The sequence below is a fragment of the Myotis brandtii genome, unplaced genomic scaffold (genome assembly GCF_000412655.1).
Source record: "Myotis brandtii unplaced genomic scaffold, ASM41265v1 scaffold303, whole genome shotgun sequence".
In the NCBI taxonomy this organism is placed as follows: domain Eukaryota; kingdom Metazoa; phylum Chordata; class Mammalia; order Chiroptera; family Vespertilionidae; genus Myotis; species Myotis brandtii.
In genome coordinates, this window is record NW_005361573.1 from 1,111,892 (window position 1) to 1,133,202 (window position 21,311).

The following is a 21,311-nucleotide window of genomic DNA, read 5'->3' on the forward strand; positions in this document are numbered from 1 at the left end:
CTGGGGCCAGCGCCGGGGACCCGAGAGGCCCCACCCGGAGCCCCGCGTGGACGGGGAGTGTCTGGTCAAAGCAGAGGCTCCCCTCCCCGACCCCGACTCCGACTTCCTGGAGGTGGCCAAGAAGATCCGCGAACGGAAGGAGAAGGCGCTTTCCAAGCAGGCCGAGCTGGGCGGCCTCAGCACTGCGGGGGGCTCGGCCAGGGTCACCCCCGCAGACGACCCGAAGCCCGGGGAAGAGAAAGCCAGGCTGGACACCGAGCCAGACAAGGCTCCCGAGTCCCCCTCGCCCAGGCCGAGCAAAGGCCGAGAATGCGCGGAGGTCAAGAGCAGAGCGTCCGATGGGGAAATCCGGACCCGGGGAGAGTGGGTCTGCAGGGGCAGCGTCAAGAAGCGCCTCAGCCTGTTTGGGGAGGAAAGCGCCTTGGCCGTGGGGTCTGAACCCCCACTGGCCACCCCTGAGTCCCCATCGGCTGCTCCAGAGCCCGAGAAAGCGGGACTGAGCGTCCAGGATCGGATCAAAGGCTGGGCCACCGAGAGCTCCAAGGTCAAGCCGGAGGTCAGGAGGCGGGCGTTCCAGGCTCGGCCACTGTCAGCGGATATGACCAAACTGTGAGTGGGAACGTCCCATGGGGTTCACTCTGTCCCAGAGCTGCCTCAAACCACCCACCAGAGGGCCCCCCTCCCCGCCCCGCCCCGGATGAGGCACTGCAGGCCCCAGGTCCGTGCTGGGCACCTTACACCTCCTCTCTGGATTCACCCGCAGCCTCAAGAGGAAGTGGCGTTAGCTGCCATTTCTCAGATGAGGCTCGTGCCAGCAGTGGGGCCAGGAGCTCGGTTTTCTTGTCTCTTCTCATCTTTGCACTGGGGAGATATTGTACCCATTTCACAGATTGGGATAGGAAAGGTGAAGGACCATGAGGAAGTCGATGTATTCCAGCTCAGCCTGTCTCCATAGCTAAGCTTTCTTCTCCTAAAGTCTGTGGTCACCTAATGTATGGCCGAAACCTCCACGAGTGGCCGGCAAAATAAAACCAGATGGGTCAAGATATCTTGAGCCTCGGTTTCTTCATCTCATGATACTAAGATCTTTCTTAAAGGTAAAGACCCAGAGCATAATACTGAGAATCACTCTGCCCGTGGAAAGCCCTCAATGCATTGTAGCTTTAAATAATATTATTAACCCTGTTAGTTAGTGGTCATTTTCTAAGCTCTCCCGGCCTCTGATATCTCTTGTGCCTTTGTTTTCCCACAAATGGCTTCTTGCTTACAACAGGGAGATGCCACTGGGCGTGTCTACTAGCTCAGTAATGACATGCATGCCACTGACATACTCTGTTAGGGATGGAGCTTCCAGGGGGCAGGACCTCTGGGCAGACTGCCCTCCCAGCCCTGGGAACTAGGGCAGCCAGCTGGGCCAGAATTAGACCAGTGCTCTCAGCATTTAGAATCACCGAGAAAAAATACCAGTGCCTGGGTCCCACCTCCTGAGATTCTGATTCAGTGGGTCTAGCAGGGGTGGGCAAACTTTTTGACTCGAGGGCCACAATGGGTTCTTAAACTGGACCGGGGGGGCCGGAACAAAAGCATGGATGGAGTGTTTGTGTGAACTAATATAAATTCAAAGTAAACATCATTACATAAAAGGGTACGGTCTTTTTTTTTTTTAGTGTTTTATTCATTTCAAACGGGCCGGATCCGGCCCTCGGGCCGTAGTTTGCCCACGGCTGGTCTAGGGAGAGGGGCTCCTCACTTGGTTGTTTTTAAAGCTTCCGGGGTGATTCTCATGTGTGGGCCTGAGAACCCCTGAGCTCAGATAACAGAGAAAGGGGCACCAGTGTCAGGGACCTCACAGGCCCCCTCTCCCTGCAGCGCCTTGGATTAATCCCACTGGACAGATGGATAAACTGAGGCTCCAAGTGTGGGTCAGGTTTCAGAGGTTTGATTTCTCTCTCCTTTCTTTCCTCTGCGGCCTCCCTCCCCCTGCCCCACAAACTAATCTTTAGGCATCCACTCTAAGGAACTTTTCAGAACTCCCCTTTCTCCCTCCTCCCCTTCACAAGTGGGAAAACAGGCCCAGAGAGGGACAATAACTTGGCCAAAGTCACCCGGGGAAGCAGAGACAGGCCCGTGCCCCCACACATTCCCCCAGTCCAGTCCGGTGACCGGCCTGCAGTGGGGCTGCTGTTGTGCCTGTGGTTGCTAACAAGAACCATTAATTATTCCTCCCGGGGCATTCTCAGTCTTCCCTGAACGCCCTCAGGTAGCTATTAGGGCTTGGGGTAGCCTCCTGTCCGCCCTACAAAAGGCGATGGGGAGGTGTTAATTATCCCCATTTTATAGATGAAGAGACAGAGGCTCAGGTGAGGTCACAAGCCTGACCCAGGCTCCCGCGGTGGGAGGTTGGTAGAGCTGGCATTAGCACCCAGATCTCCTCCCCCCAGCCTGAGGCTCCTGGTACCCCGGTGATGCTGTGTTTAAGGTAGGCCATCCCTCCTGGGCCCTTTTCTGTTGGCTTGGTGACCAGAAAGGAAATGTCTTTTCTCAAAGCAAATCGGGCACTGTTGCTTGGATGATCTCCGATTCCACCCTGGGTCCCTGAGCTGGCTGTGGGGTATGGGATGGAGGGAGTCGTCGCTGCTGGCCCAGCCATGTAACCTGGATCTCTGTCCCAGGTTTTCAAGTTCAGCTTCAAGCAGTGAAGTCAAGTATGAGAGGTGCTCGGAGCCGAGTGGCGAGCTTGCTAAGGAGCCGAGAGAAAAGGTGAGGAGTCACTGTGTTTGGTAGCTACACTTACCGGAAGGGCTTTTCTGACCTACGAGACCCAGAAAGAATCGGAAGCCTCTCACAAACAGTAAGACAGTTTTCCCTCGAATGCCGGGACTGTTGACGTCCCTTCCGGCATGCTGGCCGCGAGCCCCGTTCCCTCGTGTTAAATGCTTTTTACAAACGAGATCCCAGGTCTGTATTTTTTTCTGTGCACAGAGGGAAACTGGCATGGATTTCCTCTGTGAGCATGCCTGCTTTGTTAAGAAATTAATAAAGCTGCCCGGCCGGCATGGCTCAGTGGTTGAGCATCGACCTATGAACCAGGAGGTCACAGGTTCGATTCCCGGTCAGGGCACATGCCCGGGTTACGGGCTTGATCCCCAATAGGGGGCGTGCAAGAGGCAGCTGATCCATGCTTCTCTCTTATCATGGATGTTTCTATCTCTCTCCCTCTCCCTTCCTCTCTGAAATCAATACAAACATATTATTTAAAAAAAGAAATTGCCGTAATCGGTTTGGCTCAGTGGATAGAGCGTCAGCCTGCAGACTCAAGGGTCCCAGGTTTGATTCCGGTCAAGGGCATGTACCTTGGCTGGGGCACATCCCCAGTGGGGGGTGTGCAGGAGGCAGCATGTTTCTCGATCGATGTTTCTAACTCTCTATCCCTCTCCCTTCCTCTCTGTAAAAAAATCAATAAAATATATTTAAAAAAAAGAAATTAATAAAGCTTTAAAAATGTTCATAGAAACCCCCTCAATTTCCCTAATTATGGTCCCTGCTTCCTTCTCAACCCTGACTTTCACCTACCAGCCACAGGAGGGAAATTACGGGCAATTAAATTGCTCAAAAAGTATCTATATTTAGTTTATTTCCTAAGAAAAAAACTCATAAAAGAACTCCTAGGTGTAACTGGATTGTGGTTAATCCCTTCGGCAGACTTGTAGTTTTCTAAAACAGCTTTACTGAGGTATCACTGACCTACAGTGAACACACATGGAAAGCGGACAGGTGGAGAGTTCGACATGTGTCCTGCACACCTGTGAAGCTGCCATCACAACCCAGATAACCGGCATCTGGCACACCCAGGTCCCCTCCTCCTCGCAATTCCTCCCTCCGCCGCCTCCTCCGAGCAACCACTGACCTGCTTGCTGTTGCAATAGATTCGTTTGCATTTTCTACGTTATCCTATAAATGGAACCAGTGCTCCCCCCCCCCCCCGTCTTCCTTCTTTCACTCAGAATAGTTATTTTGAGATTCGTCACATTGTAGTGCGCATTAATAATTCACTCCTTTTCTTTGCTGAGTAGTATTCCATTGTATGGGCCAACCACAGTGTATCCTATTCATCCTTTGATGGACATTGGGGTTGTTTCCAGTTTGGGGCCCATTGCAAATAAAACGCCTTGTAGTCACATCAGAATACTCTAATGGCAACAACAGCAAGAACAGAAAGAGCCATGTGAAGCAAGCTGGGTGAAATGTTACTGTCGTTGAATTTAGGGGATAGGTTGAGGCGAACTTACTATTATCTCTGTAATTTTGTATATGTTTGAAAACTTGTTTTTCTTTTTTAAAATTAACTTTAGGGAGAGAGGAAGTGGGGGCGGGGGAGAGAGAGAAACATCGATTTGTTGTTCCACTTACTTATGCATTCATTGGTTGAGTGTTGTATGTGCCCTGACCACCTGCTTTTAATCCTTTGGGTTACATACCCAGGAATGGAATTGGTGGGTCCTATGGTTAATTCTCTTTTTTTAACTTGCTGAAATAGACTTAGCTCTAACAGAAAAAAAAAAGATTAAAAAAATTACTAAGTAGTACATGCATGTTATGAAAATCAAACAGAACAAAAGTATGTCGGATTAAAAGATGATTTTTTTCATCTTTATTCCTTCCTCCTACTCACAATTCGATTTATATCTTTACTCCACTGTCCATCTACCTGTGTATACACACAGGTGCAGTTTTTTATTTTTATTTTTATTTTTTAAAATATATTTTATTGATATTTTACAGAGAGGAAGGGAGAGAAATAGAGAGTTAGAAACATCGATGAGAGAGAAACATCGATCAGCTGCCTCCTGCACACCCCCTACTGGGGATGTGCCCGCAACCAAGGTACATGCCCTTGACTGGAATCAAACCTGGGACCCTTTAGTCCGCAGGCCGTCGCTCTATCCACTGAGCCAAACCGGTTAGGGCAGGTGCAGTTTTTTAAAAAATGGTCTTAAATCATAAAGATACTGTCCTGCAGCTGCTTTTCTCCCATCGACGGGATGTTGTGTGTGTCTTGGGTGCTAGGACAGTGGGGCCCACCCTCCTGGGGATGGAAGGGCCTGTGTGGTCCTCCATCGTTTGGATGGATCAAAATGGACTGAGCCACCGCCTTTCAGACGGGCACTCACGTTGTCTGTTCATTTGCTCTCACAGACAATGTGGTCTGAGCTTTCTCACTCACGGAGACTTGTGTTCATGAGCGAAGAAGGAATCCTGAGAGGAAACTGGCCGGATGAAAGGAAATGAGAATTTTAAAATCATGACAGATACACTGAATTGTCCAAAAGTCGGCACGACTTTTACTTTCTCTCCAACAGCGTCCGAGCGTGTCCGTTTCCCCACATCCTCACCCACATCGGACAGTTCCGTCTTTAAATTGTTACGGTTTATGATTTTAAAAGCAGCCATTTCAGTGACCTCCCCTCTTCCTTTCCATTTCGAATCCTTTAACTTAAGTTTCTTCTTTTTCTTTCTTTTTTTTTTCAGCAAAAGGAAGGGCCTGGTTTGGACGGAGCATCTGCTCCAAGGAGCCCCTGGAAGCCGGGGACGCCCGGGGAGAAGTCCAGGCAGGCACCGCGGAAGGACAGTTCTAACCAGGTTCCCAGCAGCTGTCGCGGGGCAGGCTCGGCGGGGGCCCTGAGCTCCTCGGACGGCGCCCCGGAAGACGAGGGGAGCTTCCAGACCGTGAGGGCCACAGTGTTTGAGCATCACGTGGAGAGACACACGGTGGCTGACCAGTCGGGACGCTATCCCCCAGCCACAGCCCCTGGTGCTGTGACCCACGTCTCGGAGCCCCGACTCAGGCCCAAGGGAGGCTCATGGCTGGGGAAGGACCCTCCAGAAAAGACGACCCTCAAGAAAGAGAACTCCAGGTGGTTGGAAAACCCCGACACCGAGAGAGTGGGACGGACCCCCCTCTTGAATGGTGACCCCAAACAGGATCACACGCCTCTCCCGGAAAGGCCCCCTCTGGGCGAGCAACGCAGTAGCCACCCCTTCCTGAATGGCTTGGAGCACCCTCCCAGGTCACAGAGGGTTGAGCCCAAGTATGACATCATGCACACAGTGGGGGAGCGTGCACACAGTGAGGCTGTCTCCACGGCGCCGGAGGAGAAAGCCGTGGAGCTCCGGAGTGGCGGCGGCAGGTCCCGTCTCTCGCTGAAGGGGAGGCAGCTGTCCCCCGAGGTCGCCCCTACTGACCCAGAGCGCAGGCCGGACAGTCAGGCGGGCTCCGTCCAAAGGGCCAGTCGGATTTGGGAAGCCCAAGGGACGCAGGAGGTCAGCGGGCCCATCCCGGACCCGTTGCCAAAGTGGAGAGGTGGGGCGGCCGGGAGCTGGCACAGAGCCACTCTGGTGGTCAGCGATGACATCAGCCCTGTGGTCCCCAGCGAGCGCTCGGCCAGGCCCTGTGGCCCTGAGGCCGCCTGTGTGAGGACCGTCCAGGCCGCCAGCATCGAGGCCCAGCACCAGGGGCCCGAAGGGGCCAGGAACAAGCCAGGAGGCTGTGCTTCAGCGGGAGAAAGGGCTGCTCCCCGCGGCTGCCCTCTTGACGTCCCTTCCAGAGCCAAGGCTGAGCCCTCTGACCTCCGAGCACGGCCACCCCCCGACGGGCTTGTGCAGAAAGGGCCCCGAATGGTGGCTGCCGGGGAGGGTGAGTGGAGGCCGACCCCGGCCCCGGAGCCTGAAGTCAGGATGCGGAGGGGGACCCCCGGGGACCAGAGATTCGACAAGTGGAGACGGCGGACATTGCCCCACGACGTGAAGTTTGAGGAGTTCAGCTTCCTGGCTTCAGAGGGGGAGCAGCCGGGCCCCGATTATCTGAGCCCCACCGCGGGCGCCGTGAGGAAACGGCAGCCATCCCGTAACAGGGTGGAGGCCCGGGAGGCGGACCCGGCTGTTTCCCGGGACCCGGCCCTCCCAGCTGTGAGCCCAGGGCCGTCTGGGGAACCCAAGGCCACCTTTTTTGCGGTGACATATCAGATTCCCGATGCTCAAAAGGCAAAGGGTGTTGTTAAGCCAGGGCCCGAAAGCTTGACGGGACATTCTAGAAAAATAGCTCTGCCTCCATCGCCTCATCCTTTAACTTCCACGTTGGTTTCTCCCAACCCTGAAGAGCCACTGGAGACCATGGGCAGTAAGAGCCGGGCGCAGGGCAGAGAGCGTGACAGCGCCAGCTTTTCAAACACGCTAAAGCCAACAGATGTTTCATCGCCTCCTGGGGACAGGATTCTGGATCTTTCCACCGAGAGAATCTTCGATGCAGACGCTGTGTGTGTCCATCGGCAACCAGAAGGCCGCACTGGGTTTCAGAATGACTGGAGGGAAGGTGGGAGCAAGACGTCCCCCAGTAGCGCTCCCCAAACCATCAGAAGGAGGAGCGAGGTGGTCAGCGAGACGTCCCCGGGCAAAGTCACAGGTGGCTACAGATCCAGCGTTCTTGACATAGACGCCCTGATGGCCGAGTACAAGAAGCCGGAGGCTCCGGAGCGGACCGAGGGGCCGCCCGCAGAGCCTGGCTGGGCCCAGGAGCGGCCAGGCCAGCGAGGCGGGGTGGACCGGAGGCGGAGGAGCCTGAAGGAGGGGCCCGAAGATGAGGGTCCCCGGAATCAAGCCAGTTTTGCTGAAACAAACCGCGGTTCTAGTCCAGCCTCTGGCAGGCAGCTGGCCGAGAGCCCGGGGATCGCCACGAGCCCCAAACTCAGCTCTCCTCTGTGGGCTCTGCCGCCCGGGGCTCCTGAAAAACAGCCAGGGGCCTCTCCCGGCCCCGGGGGTCCCGGGAAGAAGGTCTCGGGAATCGCTGAGGACGAGGCCAAGGCCTTTGCTAGTAAACATCACGGTGCAAAGCATCAGGATTACCCAGCCGCCTGGGAGGACCCCAGCCGTGGAGCCGGTGTGTTGGCCAAATCCTCCCCAGCGGACAGGAAGAAAGGGACCCCGAGGAAATCCGCCGGGCGGGGCGAGGAGGGCCATGTGGCCCAGTGGGGTGACCACCCGCAGGACTGTGGCAGGTCACCGCTGGACATCAAAAGGGCCTATTCGGAGAAGGGTGCCCCTGCCAAAATCCGAGAGGGCCTGTCCATCATGCAGGAAGCCAGAGAGAGGAGGCGAGAGCAGCCCAAAGGGAGGCCCAGCCTCCCTGGGGAGAGTTCGGAGGCCAACGAAACCAAAATGGGGCCCTGTCGGCGGGACTCGGGGACTCGAGACAGTCAAAAGGTGAGTATGAAGGCCGTTTCTGTGTTGTGAGACGCGGGTTACACATGAAGGCCAGGGGTATCAAACTCAGAACCTACGTGGGCCAGGTGGGTAAGGAAATGAGAGCCAGCCCGGGTGTGAGACTCTAGGGCAGTGGTTCTCAACCTTCCTAATGCCGCGACCCTTTAATACAGCCCCTCATGTTGTGGTGACCCCCAACCACAAAATTATTTTCGTTGCTACTTCATAACTGTCATTTTGCTACTGTTATGAATCGTCATGTAAATATCTGATATGCAGGATGTATTTTCATTGTTACAAATTGAACATAAAGCCTAGTGATTAATCACAAAAACAGTATGTAATTATAGATGTGTTTCCCAAAGGGGTCGCGACCCACAGGTTGAGAACCGCTGCTCTGGGGAGTGGTGGGGATTGTGGCTAATGGGAAGCTCATGCCTTGTCTGAAGGGACAAGTGCTGCTCATTTCCTGCTGGTTCTTGACAAGTGGGAATGGTGGTCCTGAGAGGGCAGACCCGGTTTATCAAGAGAATCTGAAAAAGCAATCCAGGTTTTTTCCCCATGAAATGAGGACAACTTACTAAAAAATTCTGTTCAGTCCAAATGAATAAAAAGAAAAGTGTCTGCTGGCTCCATTTAGCCACGAGTTTGAAACCTCTGGCCTAGAATGATGATAATAGTAGGCATCATTTATTGAGCACCTGCTATATTCCAGTGTGTTGTGTCAAGTTCATTATTGTATCCCAGAGGTCAGCATTCTGCTTGACGTTTTGTGAACGTTCAAGAAATATTTGTTGAGTGTGTGAATGAGCCATCTTATGTGAGCCTCGTGTGGCAATCCCTCTTTTGTGGTTTGGGTTCCCACAGAAGCAGGTTCTGGAAAGTATTGTTTTAAGAGGTGATCCTCAGAGGAGCTGGAAGAGGAGTGGAGCGGGGAGGCAGGGAAGGGAAGGCAGGTGATGAAGGTACCACTCTGGGCCACTAACCCTCATTCTCACTGGAGGCCTCGGGGGAGCAGCATAGACCACTTCCGAGTTGTCCTGTCCCAAGGGGCGAGGAACCTGGAGTATTTGTTTTCTGGTTTGCTTCTGTCTTTGCCTGAGGCTGTTTTCAGGGCTTTTTAACGTTCAGACTCTTCCATCCTGCCTGGCGCCATGCTCAGTAATGGAAGGAAAAACCCTCACACAGCCTGGCTGGTGTGGCTCAGTGGTTGAGTGTCAACATATGAACCAGGAGGTCACAGTTCAATTCCCAGTCAGGGCACATGCCTGGGTTGCAGGCGCAATCTCCAGTGGGGTGTGTGCAGGAGGCAGCCAATTGATGATGTTCTTCTTTCATCATGTTTCTCTCTCTCTATCCCTCTCCCTTCCTCTTTCTCTAAAAATCAATAAAAACATATATATATGTATATTTTTTTTAAAAGAGAGAGGGGTCCAACCTGGAAAGGGATGTTGTGGAAATGCAACAATAGAATTATATCAACGGAGATCATGAGATGAAGGTTCACCCAAGGTTAGGGGTGGAGTTTGGCTTTGAACCCATGTCTCTACTCTGCCACTTACCAGCTGTGTGTAAAGCAGGAACTTGGCCTCCTTGAGCCTCAGTTTCCCCACCAGAGTTAACAGGGATCCCTGCCTCAAGTACTGTTCCTAGGCTGAATGGAGATAAAGCACCCAGCACGCGCCGGGCACCCACTGGGCATGAGTTCAGGGCCTGCCCCTGGCTTCTGCACAGGTGCTTCTCGAGAGGGGAGCCACCTGTCCCCGCCCCCGGGGTTCTTGTGGGAGCACGGGGAGAGGGAGGAGACCAGGGAAATGCGACACTGAGGCTGTTTGCAGTGCCTCCTCGGGGCCCTGCTGGCAGTGGAGCCCGCAGGGTGGAGGGCCCGCCCGGCCTTGGACGCCCGCCCGGGTGTGCGGGCCCAGCAGCGCTGTTGTCAGGGGATCTGTTTCCTCACTAAGGACTGGGAGGCCTTGGACCAGCTCCCGTTGCTCTCCGCTCCTGCCCAAAGATATCTCGTTCTTCATCTTTAAAAAGTGAAAACCCACACAAGCAATACAGAAGTGCACAACGTTGGTCGCTGAAAATTCAGACCTTACAAAAGTGCCTAAAATTGTGTTCCCCCGGGGACCCCATACCCTTTTCCGTCCCCCAGAGGCAGCCAATGGGGCAGTTTTTGATGTCCCGTGCGACTCTCCTACACGACAGATTGTCAGTCATATATGTTTACTTATAATCATTGTATTTTCCTTATTGCAGAAGGTAGTGCGTGCTTGTGTAAAACCTAAAATATTATAGAAACAGACGGTTTAGAAAATCTCCCCGGAAAGGATGAGTCTGGTGCAGGAACTGGGGCACGCCCCTCCAGGCCCATTCACGCTTCTCAGTCTTGCACAGTTGGCCCTCAGGGCCCATTTGACAAAGTTTGAGACTTTCTCTGTTGTGACAACTGGGGGAGAGTATGATCCCGGCATCTAGTGGCTGGAGACCAGGGGTGCCGCCCAGCCCCTCCAATGCCCAGGATGGCCCCACTGCAGACAGTCATCAGCCTCACGGCCGAGGAGCCCTGGGCTAGACACAGGTAGAGGTAACGCAGAGTACATACCATCTAGGAAACACAGCAACATTCTTCAGAGCATCTGACAACTTGCCTTTTTTTTTTTTTTTTTACTTAACAGTAAAAAACAGTTCTATTACCTCGTTATTTTGAGTGGCTGCAAAGTATCTTATTATGGGATTGAGCCCCAACTTTTTTATCCAGATTCTGGTTGATGGACATTTGGGTTGGTTCCAGTTTGGGGGTTAGAAGCAGGATGTATGTCGTTGAGCATTTTGAGGCACATCTTTGCTTCCTCGGCGAGGACTTCATGATTCACAGCCAGTTCTGCTCATGGATGGTGCATGGGTGTGATTGTAATTAAAGTGCTCCCTCCCTCCTCCTCTCCCTCCCTTCTTCCCTTCCTTTCTCTCTCTTTCTTTTTTCCACTTAACAAACATTTATCGAAACTTTGCCCCACGCCCGATTATTGTATTTCATGTAATTAAATTACTTATTTTTGTTTCGGAAGACAGAATGTTTTCACATGGCTCTCAAAATATTTAAAGGTATGGAGTAAAAATTCCCCCATACCTCTGGTTCCCCATCTTCCCATCCCTCCCCACCCAGTAATTACTTCCATTCTTGTTTGTGCAAATTCCTTTAGAGTTTCTTTCTGAAAATACAAGCAAGTAGGAATGCATAGTCTTGGTTTTGCCTCATTTTTTCCCCCCACAAAAGAGCATTCTGTGCAAGTGGTTGAAGCTTTGGTCGCCTGTGGGAGTAGCCCCCTAAAAGAAGGCGATGCAGGGGCCTCACCCCAGACCAGTTCGATTGGGATCTCGGGGGTGGGGTCCGCCTTTGTTCGCTGTAGACGCTCCCAGGGGATTCTCGGGGTGAGGGTTTCTGCTGAACCCACAGATGGGCCACTTGCCTTTTTTCGTAAAAGCGTTTTGGAGAGTTTTTGGATTTAGCCCACGGAGAGAGGGCTCTTGCCTTCTGGTTGCTGCACGGGTGGGAACACTGAGGCTCAGAGAGGTCTGCCTGGGTGGCCTGAGTCACAGCTGGTGTGTACGTACCTTGTGCGTGCCCACGTACCTTGTGCGTGCCCACGTACCTTGTGCGTACCTATGTCATTGTGCACATGCGCAGGTTCAGCCGGTCCTCGAATGACGTCATTTCGTTCAGCATCGTAACCAGGAGAGAGAAAAATGGCTCCCCTGCTGGGGTCACTGCCCGTGGAGTTTGCACGCTCCCCCCATGTCCGCGTGGGCTTCTCCGGGTACCCCGGTTTCCTCCCACGCTGCAGAGGTGTGCGTGCTGGGCTACTCGGGTGGGTCTGCATCGTCCCCGCCTTGGTGAGTACGGATGTGCGCGGCCCTGGGACGGACAGGTGTCCTGTCCAGGTGGGTGCCCGCCTTGGGCCCCGAGCTGCCGAGAGAGGCTTTGGCCCCCCACGAACTGGAGTAATGGGTGAAATCATCTTGTGTGTTGTTGTTGTTTTTTAATCTTTACCTGGGGAATGAAGATATTTTTTTCCATTGAGTTTTAGAAAGAGTGGAAGGGAGGTGGGGAGAGAGAAACATTGATTGGTTGCCTCCTGCAGACGCCCCTCCAGGGGCGGGGATTGAACCTGCTCTCCAGGTGGGTGCCCTTGGTGGCGAATGGAACCTGCGACCCTCTGGGGCACAGGCCCAGCCTAACCCTGGAGCCTGGCCGGCCAGGGCCATCGTCTTGTTTGTAGCCATCCTTCTTAAATGTATGTATAGCTCACATTTATTTCTGTGCTTAATATGAGATGTTTGGGGTCTTTATTTCGAGGTGTGGGGATGTTTTTGTGACCAGATACATGTCCCAGGAACTTTTGTTTAGATCAATGAGCCTGTGGTCCGGCTGGTGTCGTGATCCCTTGTTTCGCTTACAGTCAGTTTCCCAGGCCCTCGGGGCGACGCTCAGTGTGGACGTAGTGGACGTGCGCGGGTTCAGGATGGCGGTCGCCTGTGCAGGGGTGGGCGCGGTTGTCATTTTGCAGGACCCGCTGGTTCGCCCCGCAGCGGGGCTGTCCCACTTCGCATCCTCACCGTGAACAACAGGGCCCGTTGCCTCAGACCCTGGGGCGCACGGCCCCAATGAGTGCCCCTCACCCTCGTCTTGTCCCGAGGCTGAAGCCGTCCGTATTTCCCTCCTGTAACCCGCTTGCTTACCTTCCGCCCGCTTTTCTCATTCCGCTCTTTAGGAGGAAGATGAGCCCTTGGTGCTCTGCTGATTTGATGTCTCCCTGGACTGCCACTTGGGCAGAGCTGGGATGGGGCCCTAGCTTTGTGACTTCCTGGCTGTGCCACTCTGGGCACTTGGCCAGACCTTTCTGAGCCTCAGTTTCCTCATCTGCAGAATGGGGATCCTCCCTGCTTCACGGACTTGTTAGGGGTTTATCAGGAAATCATGTGTGGTCTAGCCCCAGGCCCCCGGGCCTGATGCGAAGGAGGTTGGAGGAGCTACACTTCCAGGTTAAGCTTCATGCCTTCACTTATTTGCTACATTGAGTCAGTGTTCTCACCCCAGGCCAAGTCCTGCTCCGCACGCACCTGCCTTTAGGCCTTCCCTTGAGATGCGGGGAAACTGAGAAGGACCAGCCAGGGAGGGAAGAGGAGACCCGGAGAGTCTCTTCATTCCGCTCTTTAGGAGGAAGATGAGCCCTTTGTGCTCTTCTGATTTGATGTCTCCCTGGACTGCCATTTGGGCAGAGCTGGGACGGGGCCCTAGCTTTGTGACTTACTGGCTGTGCCACTCTGGGCACTTGGCCAGACCTTTCTGAGCCTCAGTTTCCTCATCTGCAGAATGGGGATCCTCCCTGCTTCACGGACTTGTTAGGGGTTTATCAGGAAATCATGTGTGGTCTAGCCCCAGGCCCCCGGGCCTGATGCGAAGGAGGTTGGAGGAGCTACACTTCCAGGTTAAGGGAGGTTGGAGAGCTACACTTCCAGGTTAAGCTTCATGCCTTCACTTATTTGCTACAGTGTTCTCACCCCAGGCCAAGTCCTGCTCCGCACGCACCTGCCTTTAGGCCTTCCCTTGAGATGCGGGGAAACTGAGAAGGACCAGCCAGGGAGGGAAGAGGAGACCCGGAGAGTCTCATACGGCATCAAAGAAAGACTCGGAGGCAAGAGATCGGGAACCCAGCCTCGCTCTTCGCTGGTGCTGTGTGTCCCTCAGTAGGCGCCATCCCTCTCTGGGCTGTCCTGCCCTTATCTGTGTGGGGAGAGTAAAGTTTAGACCTTCCCTTGAGATGCGGGGAAACTGGGAAGGACCAGCCAGGGAGGGAAGAGGAGACCCAGAGAGTCTCATACGGCATCAAAGAAAGACTTGGAGGCAAGAGATCGGGAATCCAGCCTCGCTCTTCGCTGGTGCTGTGTGTCCCTCAGCAGGCGCCATCGATCTCTGGGCTGTCCTGCCCTTATCTGTGTGGGGAGAGTAGGAAACATGTAAAATCCATTCTGGAGTCTTGTGTGTACTGGCCTGTGAATGTATCCTGTGTCTATAGCTGAGAGGGAAAAGAATGACAGGATTCAGACTAGTGTCGATAGGACTATTTATGTACCTAGATATAGACGGGTTCTGTGTCTGTGCATGTGTGCGTATGTGTTTGGATGTATGGAGAGATGTCTAAAATGAGGGCACCCGGAGTTACCAGTGGCAGTAATAAGGCTGGATAACATTTATGTGCTTCCTTTGACAGGAAGTCGGGGAGAAGAGTGTGAGACAAGTCAGGTGCCCAGGACCTGTACCCGTCCGCCCCCTGGTGGCAGCACTATGTCATACACTTTCTGAGTGCAGATCCCAGCTTGGTTCTCCCGTGAACCCTAGAAGCTGAATACTGTTATCATTGGTCTTTCTCCACATGGTCAAGGATCAGAGAGGTTAAGGCACTCACCTGAGCTCACACAGTTATTAAATGGCTGAGGCCAGGCTGAATCTAGACTTGCTGATCCTGCATATTACCTCCTATCATTGAGACTGAGGGGTCAGAGTGTGTGTGTGTGGTCCCGGTGGGAGGCGGTGTTAGGCTGGTGGTTCAGATCCTAGCTCTGCATGCAGATGGGCCTCTGGCCTGTTTCCTCGCTTGTAAAATGGGGCTAATAATAGTGTCTACTTCACAGGGAGGATGTGGGGGTTGGATAGGGTCATGCGGGGAGTGTTTAACATGGTCCCTAGTTCACTGCAAACACCTTAGTAAGTGTTATTGTTATTATTATTATTATTACTGTTTTTGCGTCTCCTTGGGCCAGCACCTCCTCTCCCTCAGCCTGTTTTCCTCACCTGTGGAAGGAGGCGGGTCATTGATGCAGCAGGACCCAAGGAAGCTCCCTCCTCCAGAGCCTGTGTCCCCAAATGGGTTCCAGGGCTTCACCACCTCTGATTTTCAGTGATTTCCTTTCCTTTCCTGTTTTTGGACTTTAGTTCCATGAAACTTGGAGATCTGCCGAGCACTCCGCTTGCTCATGAGGTCCCTCCCGGGCCCGGGGCCCATGTGGGGGCCTCTAAGATAGGTGTTTCTTTAATGAGGCAGCTCTAGTTCAGCTCACAGGTCCTTTTTGCTCGCACAGTTTTGTGCACATCAGCAATGCCCCTGCCCGGTCTCATGTCTCTGAGATACGGGCCCCCCGGGATGTAAATCCTAGGCCCATTCCTCCCAGCTTTATGGCCACGGGCAAGAAACTTCACTTCCCCGACGTTGGCTTCCTCCTCTGTAAAATGGGGTGAAGAAGGCGCCCCAGTAGGGTTTGTGCAGGGACCTGGTGGGATAATGGCTGCAACAGAGTTAAAAAGCCTGCCCGTGGGGCTGGGGCGGCAGATCCAGGGGAACGGGACCTCTGGAGTCATCTGCCGAGCAGCCCCGGAGCGTTTCCCGGCACCAGATCCCAGCCACAGGCCTGCAGACTCTCATACATTTGAAACCTGCCCGGTGTTTCCGTCTAAGGCTCCCTTCCACTGATTTCTGTCTTACCCTTTCCTCCATTCACTCTCCAGTGCACCGACTCAGCTTATCTGATCGTACTTGAACTTTTGTGTGTGGGGGTAAAGACAAAGGTTATAGAGAGAAAGCATTTAAAACCGGTCTTTTTATAGTCTTGGCACACTGGCACCCACCCTGGTCTCCCGGCTCCTCCTCTTCCACTCGCTGCCATTGAGGCGCCTTTGTCCTTGGAGTCCTGGCATGGCTTGCCTTGGCGCCGTCCTTCAGGCCCCCAGGTCCCTGCCCCACGGCTGCCTGCTTGATTTCTCTCCTTCAGAGGTGGATGGGTGGGGCCTGAACCCACAGGCTAGGGTGGAAGACCTAATTTCTCTGCTTCCAGGATTCATGCCTGCAGTTCTGGGGAGTGGCCACCAGGAGGTGCTGATGTTCAGCTCACTTTCTGATGGCTTCAAAGCCTGACTGTGGGACCTTAGCATTGGGCTTTGCAGGCTGAAAAAAGTGGGTTCATGTTCCGGTTCTGCCACTGTGTGACCCTGAGCAAGTGACTTCAGGGACCTCCTTGAACCTCAGTTTTTCTTCCCTAAAATGAGGATGGTCCTATCTGGCCGCAAGAGTATTTTTGTGAGCAGTGAGATTACTCAGCACTCAGAATGGTCAGTGGTCACTTTTCCTTCTTTCTCCCAATCTCCTTCCTTTTTCCCATATCCCCTCCTTCTCTTCTAACTCCCTTTCCCTTCCTCCTTCTCCTGGCTCCCTCTCTTCCTCTGCTCTCCTTTTTTTCTCACTTTTCAACCCTCTCATTATAAATGCGGAAACTGAGGCCCAGAGAGAGGGCCTGACTTGGCCAGAGTGACCCTCCAGGTCCAGGTGGGGACTGGGGTCCTGTGTCCTGGGCCCTGCTGGTAGCCCCTGCTCCCCTGGCAGTAGGTTGGACCTGCGTTTTGAGGGGGGTTCACTGGTAAATGTCTGCTTTTATTCCCACACTGTGTTATGAATGGTTTTGTGCTGTTGGTTTCCAATTTAGGGTCAGATTCTTCCCTGTTTCTGAGACTGTGTCTCAGACCTTGCCGGGCTGTCTCCATGTGGGGGAGTCTCACAGAGGAGGGACACGTGTGGGAAGTCTCGAAGGATGAGCTGGTGTTTGCCATTTGGGCGTGGTCTGGGAAGAGGCGGTTTGCCCAATGGAAGGAGCAGACTGGGTAAAGGTTTAGGGGTGTGACACTGCTCTACACGAGGGACATGTCCCAGAGTCCAGGGGACAGCCTGGGGGAAGTGACTTGGCCTCGGCTCATTCAATAGGCAGGTGCCACAGGCAGGACTCCACGTTAGGTGACATCAGAAATGACCTGAGCATCCTCCAGGGGCTGTTCTATCTGCAGTTTCTCTCTTTCCCCCCCTCCTATCTTCCAGATTAAGGAAGGCGTCAGTTTCCTTGTGCAGTGTTCAAGAGTGGCCACCAGGGGGCAGGATGGAGGCGATCGAAATAGTACATTATTTTGAATGCATGCCAGACTTAGGCACACGTGTCACTCAGCTCTGTTACCCATCAGGCTTCTTGTCAGTTTCCATTTACAAGCCAGACATCAGAGCTTTTGGGCTGAGGTGGGGACAATTCTTCTGCAGCCTCACTGCCCTGGCCACCCTTCCCCCATTTGTCTTCACTGATGGCTCATCCCCCTCCTCCCCCTCCTCCCCCGCATCCTCCTCCTCCTTCTCATCATCCTCCTTCTCCTCCTCCCCTCTTCCTCCTCCTCTTCTCCCTCCTCCTTCTTCTCATCCCCTCCTTCTCTTCCTCCTCTTCTTCCCACTCCCTCTTCTCCTCCTCCTCCTTTTCCTCCCCTTCTCTTCCTCCCTCCCCTTCCTCCTCCTCCCCCTTCTCCTCCTCCTCCTTTTCCTCCCTCCCCTTCCTCCTCCTCCCCCTTCTCCCCCTCCATCTCTTCCTCTTTCATTCTTCTCCTCCTCCCCTCCCAAAGCTTATAAAGGTGTAATGTACAGATTATGAAATTCACTCATTGTAAGTGTATGATTTAATACTTTATAGTAAATTTACAAAGTTGCACAGCCATCACCCCTATCTAATTCCAGAAACTTTTCATCACCCCAGGGAGAAACCCCGTCTCCATTAGCAGTCACTCCCTGCCCCCTACCCCCAGCCCCCGGAGACCTCTGATCTCCCATCTCCACCGGTTTGCCATGTCTGGGTGTGCCCTGCCCTGGAATTGCATGGCACGTGTTTCCCCAAGGACATGCCTCTGGTGCAGCTGCCTTGTAGCCTGTCGGCCCTCCGTGCTGGACTGGCTCCTTCTTGTCTGTGTCACATTCCTGCCCCGGCCTCCCCTGTGGACCCCTCTGCATGGTCCAGAGAACTGCAGGCTGGGCACGAGGGGGTGACAGGTGCTTTCCTGTTTCTTTTTCCAGTTGTGTGTTTGAAGTGATTTCAAACATCCTGTTGTTGATACACCTGAAAGGTTAACGTGGTGGTGTGTGGGCAGGTAAATAGCCATCCCAGACAGTGATCAGAGAAAACGGAACTTATTTAAGGAAAAGGGGGTGGAGCGGGGGAATATCCAAAGGGAAATGGGGCCATGGAGGCAGGTTCAGGGGTCAGCCCGGGATGAGCTGCCGCTGCCCATTGCTCCCTTGGTTGCAGGTCTCCTGGGGTCCCTGAGAGGTTAGTGGATGTGTGCCTATGGGGAATGGCAGGGGCGAGCTCCTGGGAGGGGGAACGCACACTGGCTCCTTGGTCCTGAGTGTATTTGTCTTTCTCGCAGGTGGAACTCTTAGGGGAGGTCTCAGGGGAGGGTCTTAATAGAATTAATTCATCAGCTTTGCAGGTGTGTCCTTTCAGGGTCCTGTCTCCCCTGATTGGTCAGGGCCAGGGCAGGGGGTCATTAGTTAATGCCGCCAGTCCTGAGGCAGCCACGGGGCCATTCGCCTGGTTTTGCTACTTTTCTGGGCCTGGAGCTGAAATACAACCAAGGCCTAGGACCAGGTGTTATCTTTAGGGAGGAAGGTCAGGGGGTCTAAACCGGCTGACCAGTGACATGCTAGGGGACCATAGGTTACCCCGGGGCCGAGGTTCTTGTCCTCCCAGGTTTGCCCCTTGCTCGGCATCCAGGGCCTTCTGCCCTGATGAGTTTCTGGTCCATCGTCCTCGCTCTGGGGGGTTCTAACACCCTGTGCAGTGGCTCTGCCCTCGTGGGATGAGCTCAGAGGTACCTGTTTGGGGTCGGTAATCCCTGGCCCTGAGGGGCTGACCCAGCATGGACCCCTCCTTGTTACCCTGCCAGCCAGCATGGCTGAACTGATAGGACAACAGGAAGTTGTGCTGAGATGTTTGGAGTGCTTACTGAGCTCTTGGCTCTGAGCACGTAACCACGTATGACCTCATTTCCCCTGCCAGTGACCCTGTGGGGCAGGCAGGCACTGTCGTCACCCCTAATTTTCTTGAGGGAACAGAGAGGTTAACCCCCCCCACACACACACACACACACACATCGCACAGCTAGCTAGTGCTGGGCAAGGATTTGAACGCAGGCCGTCTGCCCTCAGCCTCCACACCCTCGCTAGTGCCCTGGCTGCCTCTAGGAGACAGGCCATCCTCTCCCTAGGTCTGTAAATTCAGATGCCTGTGCCCTGGCTGGCGTGGCTCAGTTGGTTGGGCATCGTCCCTTGCACTGAAAGGTAGCTGGTTCGATTCCTGGTCAGGGCACATGCCTGGGTTGCATTCTTGATCCCCGGTAGGTGGTGTGCAGGAGGCAGCCAATGGATGTTTCCTTCTCACATCGATTTCTCTCCCTCTCTCTCTCTTCCTCTTTCTTTCCCTCTCCCCCCCCTCCTCTCCTTTCCTCTCTCTCTAAAAATCCATTTTAAAGCCTTCAGACGCTGGGAGGGCCAGCATGTGGTCTGGGCCAGGGCTGTGGGAAGTGGGAGGAATGAGGTGGATCCAGGCCCCAGACAGTAGGTGCAGTGCCTGCCTGTCCCCACACAGGAATGCAGACCCATGGGGAGGCCATCCTGCCGTCTTTATAGAGAGGCCAGGGGTCTGCATTGCCACATGAAATTCTTCTGATGCCTAACTGTTGGCAACTAATTAAAAAAACAAAACAGTGCACCTGCCTTCTCTGTCCTCTTCTTCACACCCGCCCCCCAGGCCCAAAACTAACATCTAAGCAAAATCCCTCCCGGGAGGGGGAGCCAGTTTTCTGTCTGTTTGGTGTGTGTATGTGTTTTGTTTTGCGAATGCTGATGTCAATTAAAAACCTCCCATCTTTTTTATGGATGGGAGTTTCTGCCCAAAGCTAAGCACGTTGAGTAGATTTACAGGATGGTTTGGACAGTCCGTCCTTTTTTGGAAGGAATGAATAATGTTAATGAGAATTGTCCCAGGGCCTGCTGCCGCCAGGTGTTGCGTTAGGATGAGGGCAGCCAGGCTGACGGGGTGGGCCCTGGGAGAGCTGACCTGGGAGGAGAGGTTGAAGGAGGAATTACAAAAAGGAAGAATGTTCCCCAGAAGAGGTGCTCTGGGACCCCGCGGGGTGGGGTTGGGGGGTTGCCTTTGGCCTGACTGGAGGCTGCGGAGGAGGCAGGAGGGTTGGGTCTTCAGCTGGAGACCTTACCAGGAATAGGAGCGAAGAGGAAGGGGGAGCACATTCTCTTTCGGGGCCACCAGGAATAGGAGCAAACGAGCGAAGAGGAAGGGGGAGCACATTCTCTTTCGGGGCTGCCATGGGAGTTACCACACCCTTGACAGCCGAAAACAATAGATATTTATTCTCTCACAGCTGCGAGGCCAGAAGTCAGGAATCGAGGTGTCAGCAAGGGAAGGGCCCTGCTCCTTGCAAGGAAACTGGGGAGGCCCGTCCTGCCTCTTGCAGCTCCTGGGGCCCCAGGCGTTCCCAGCATGCCCCAGTCCTGCCTCTGTCCCGACCTGTCCTGTGTTTGCGACTTCCCTTCAGGCTCTTACATTATACGCACTGGATTTAGGGCCCGTACCAGGACATCCTGGACGATCTCATTTCAACACCCTTAACTTGGTTATATCGATAAAGATCTTTTTCCAGTTAAGGTGCTGGGTTGACACATCTTTCTGAGGGCCGCTTTCCAGGAATAGCAGAGCAAGCGCCCTGAGGGTGGGCGGGGCGGAGGTGGGGTCAGGTGGTGGAGGTGGCAAGGTGTGTGGGGGGAGAGAGCCATTTGTTGGGGAGCCAGGGAAGGCTTCCAATGTGTGGGGTACCATTGTCACTTTAGTGCAGGTGGTTCTCCTGGCCAGGGGAGAAGGGTCCCATGGCGCAGGGTGGGGCCGGCTGACCAGAGGGATAACCCAGACTAGGTAGGGGTCACTTCCATCTGGGGTGAGGGGTGCGGCGGGGGGCCTCTGCTCCGGGGGAAAGGGCCACCTGTGTCACTGTTCCGTTAGCCCCTCAGTTAGCAGGGCCCAACTCCCAGACTTTACTGTTATGTAGTCAACCCCGCCCCCTCCTGCACACACTCACACACACACACCCCAGCTACATAGCCGGCCTATGGGGCCAGCTAGTGGTG

At 54.0% G+C, this 21,311-nt stretch overlaps 1 protein-coding gene across 1 annotated transcript in view; it reads left to right on the plus strand.

Moving 5' to 3' along the window:
• The window catches only part of KIAA1671 (KIAA1671 ortholog), a 95,551-nt gene that overhangs the window by 807 nt on the left and 73,433 nt on the right, over positions 1-21,311 (plus strand). Inside the window, exons 2-4 of the mRNA XM_014542421.1 lie at positions 11-609; positions 2,673-2,760; positions 5,530-8,256. Coding sequence (XP_014397907.1) covers positions 11-609; positions 2,673-2,760; positions 5,530-8,256 — 3,414 coding nt within the window. The remainder of the gene's footprint in view (positions 1-10; positions 610-2,672; positions 2,761-5,529; positions 8,257-21,311) is intronic.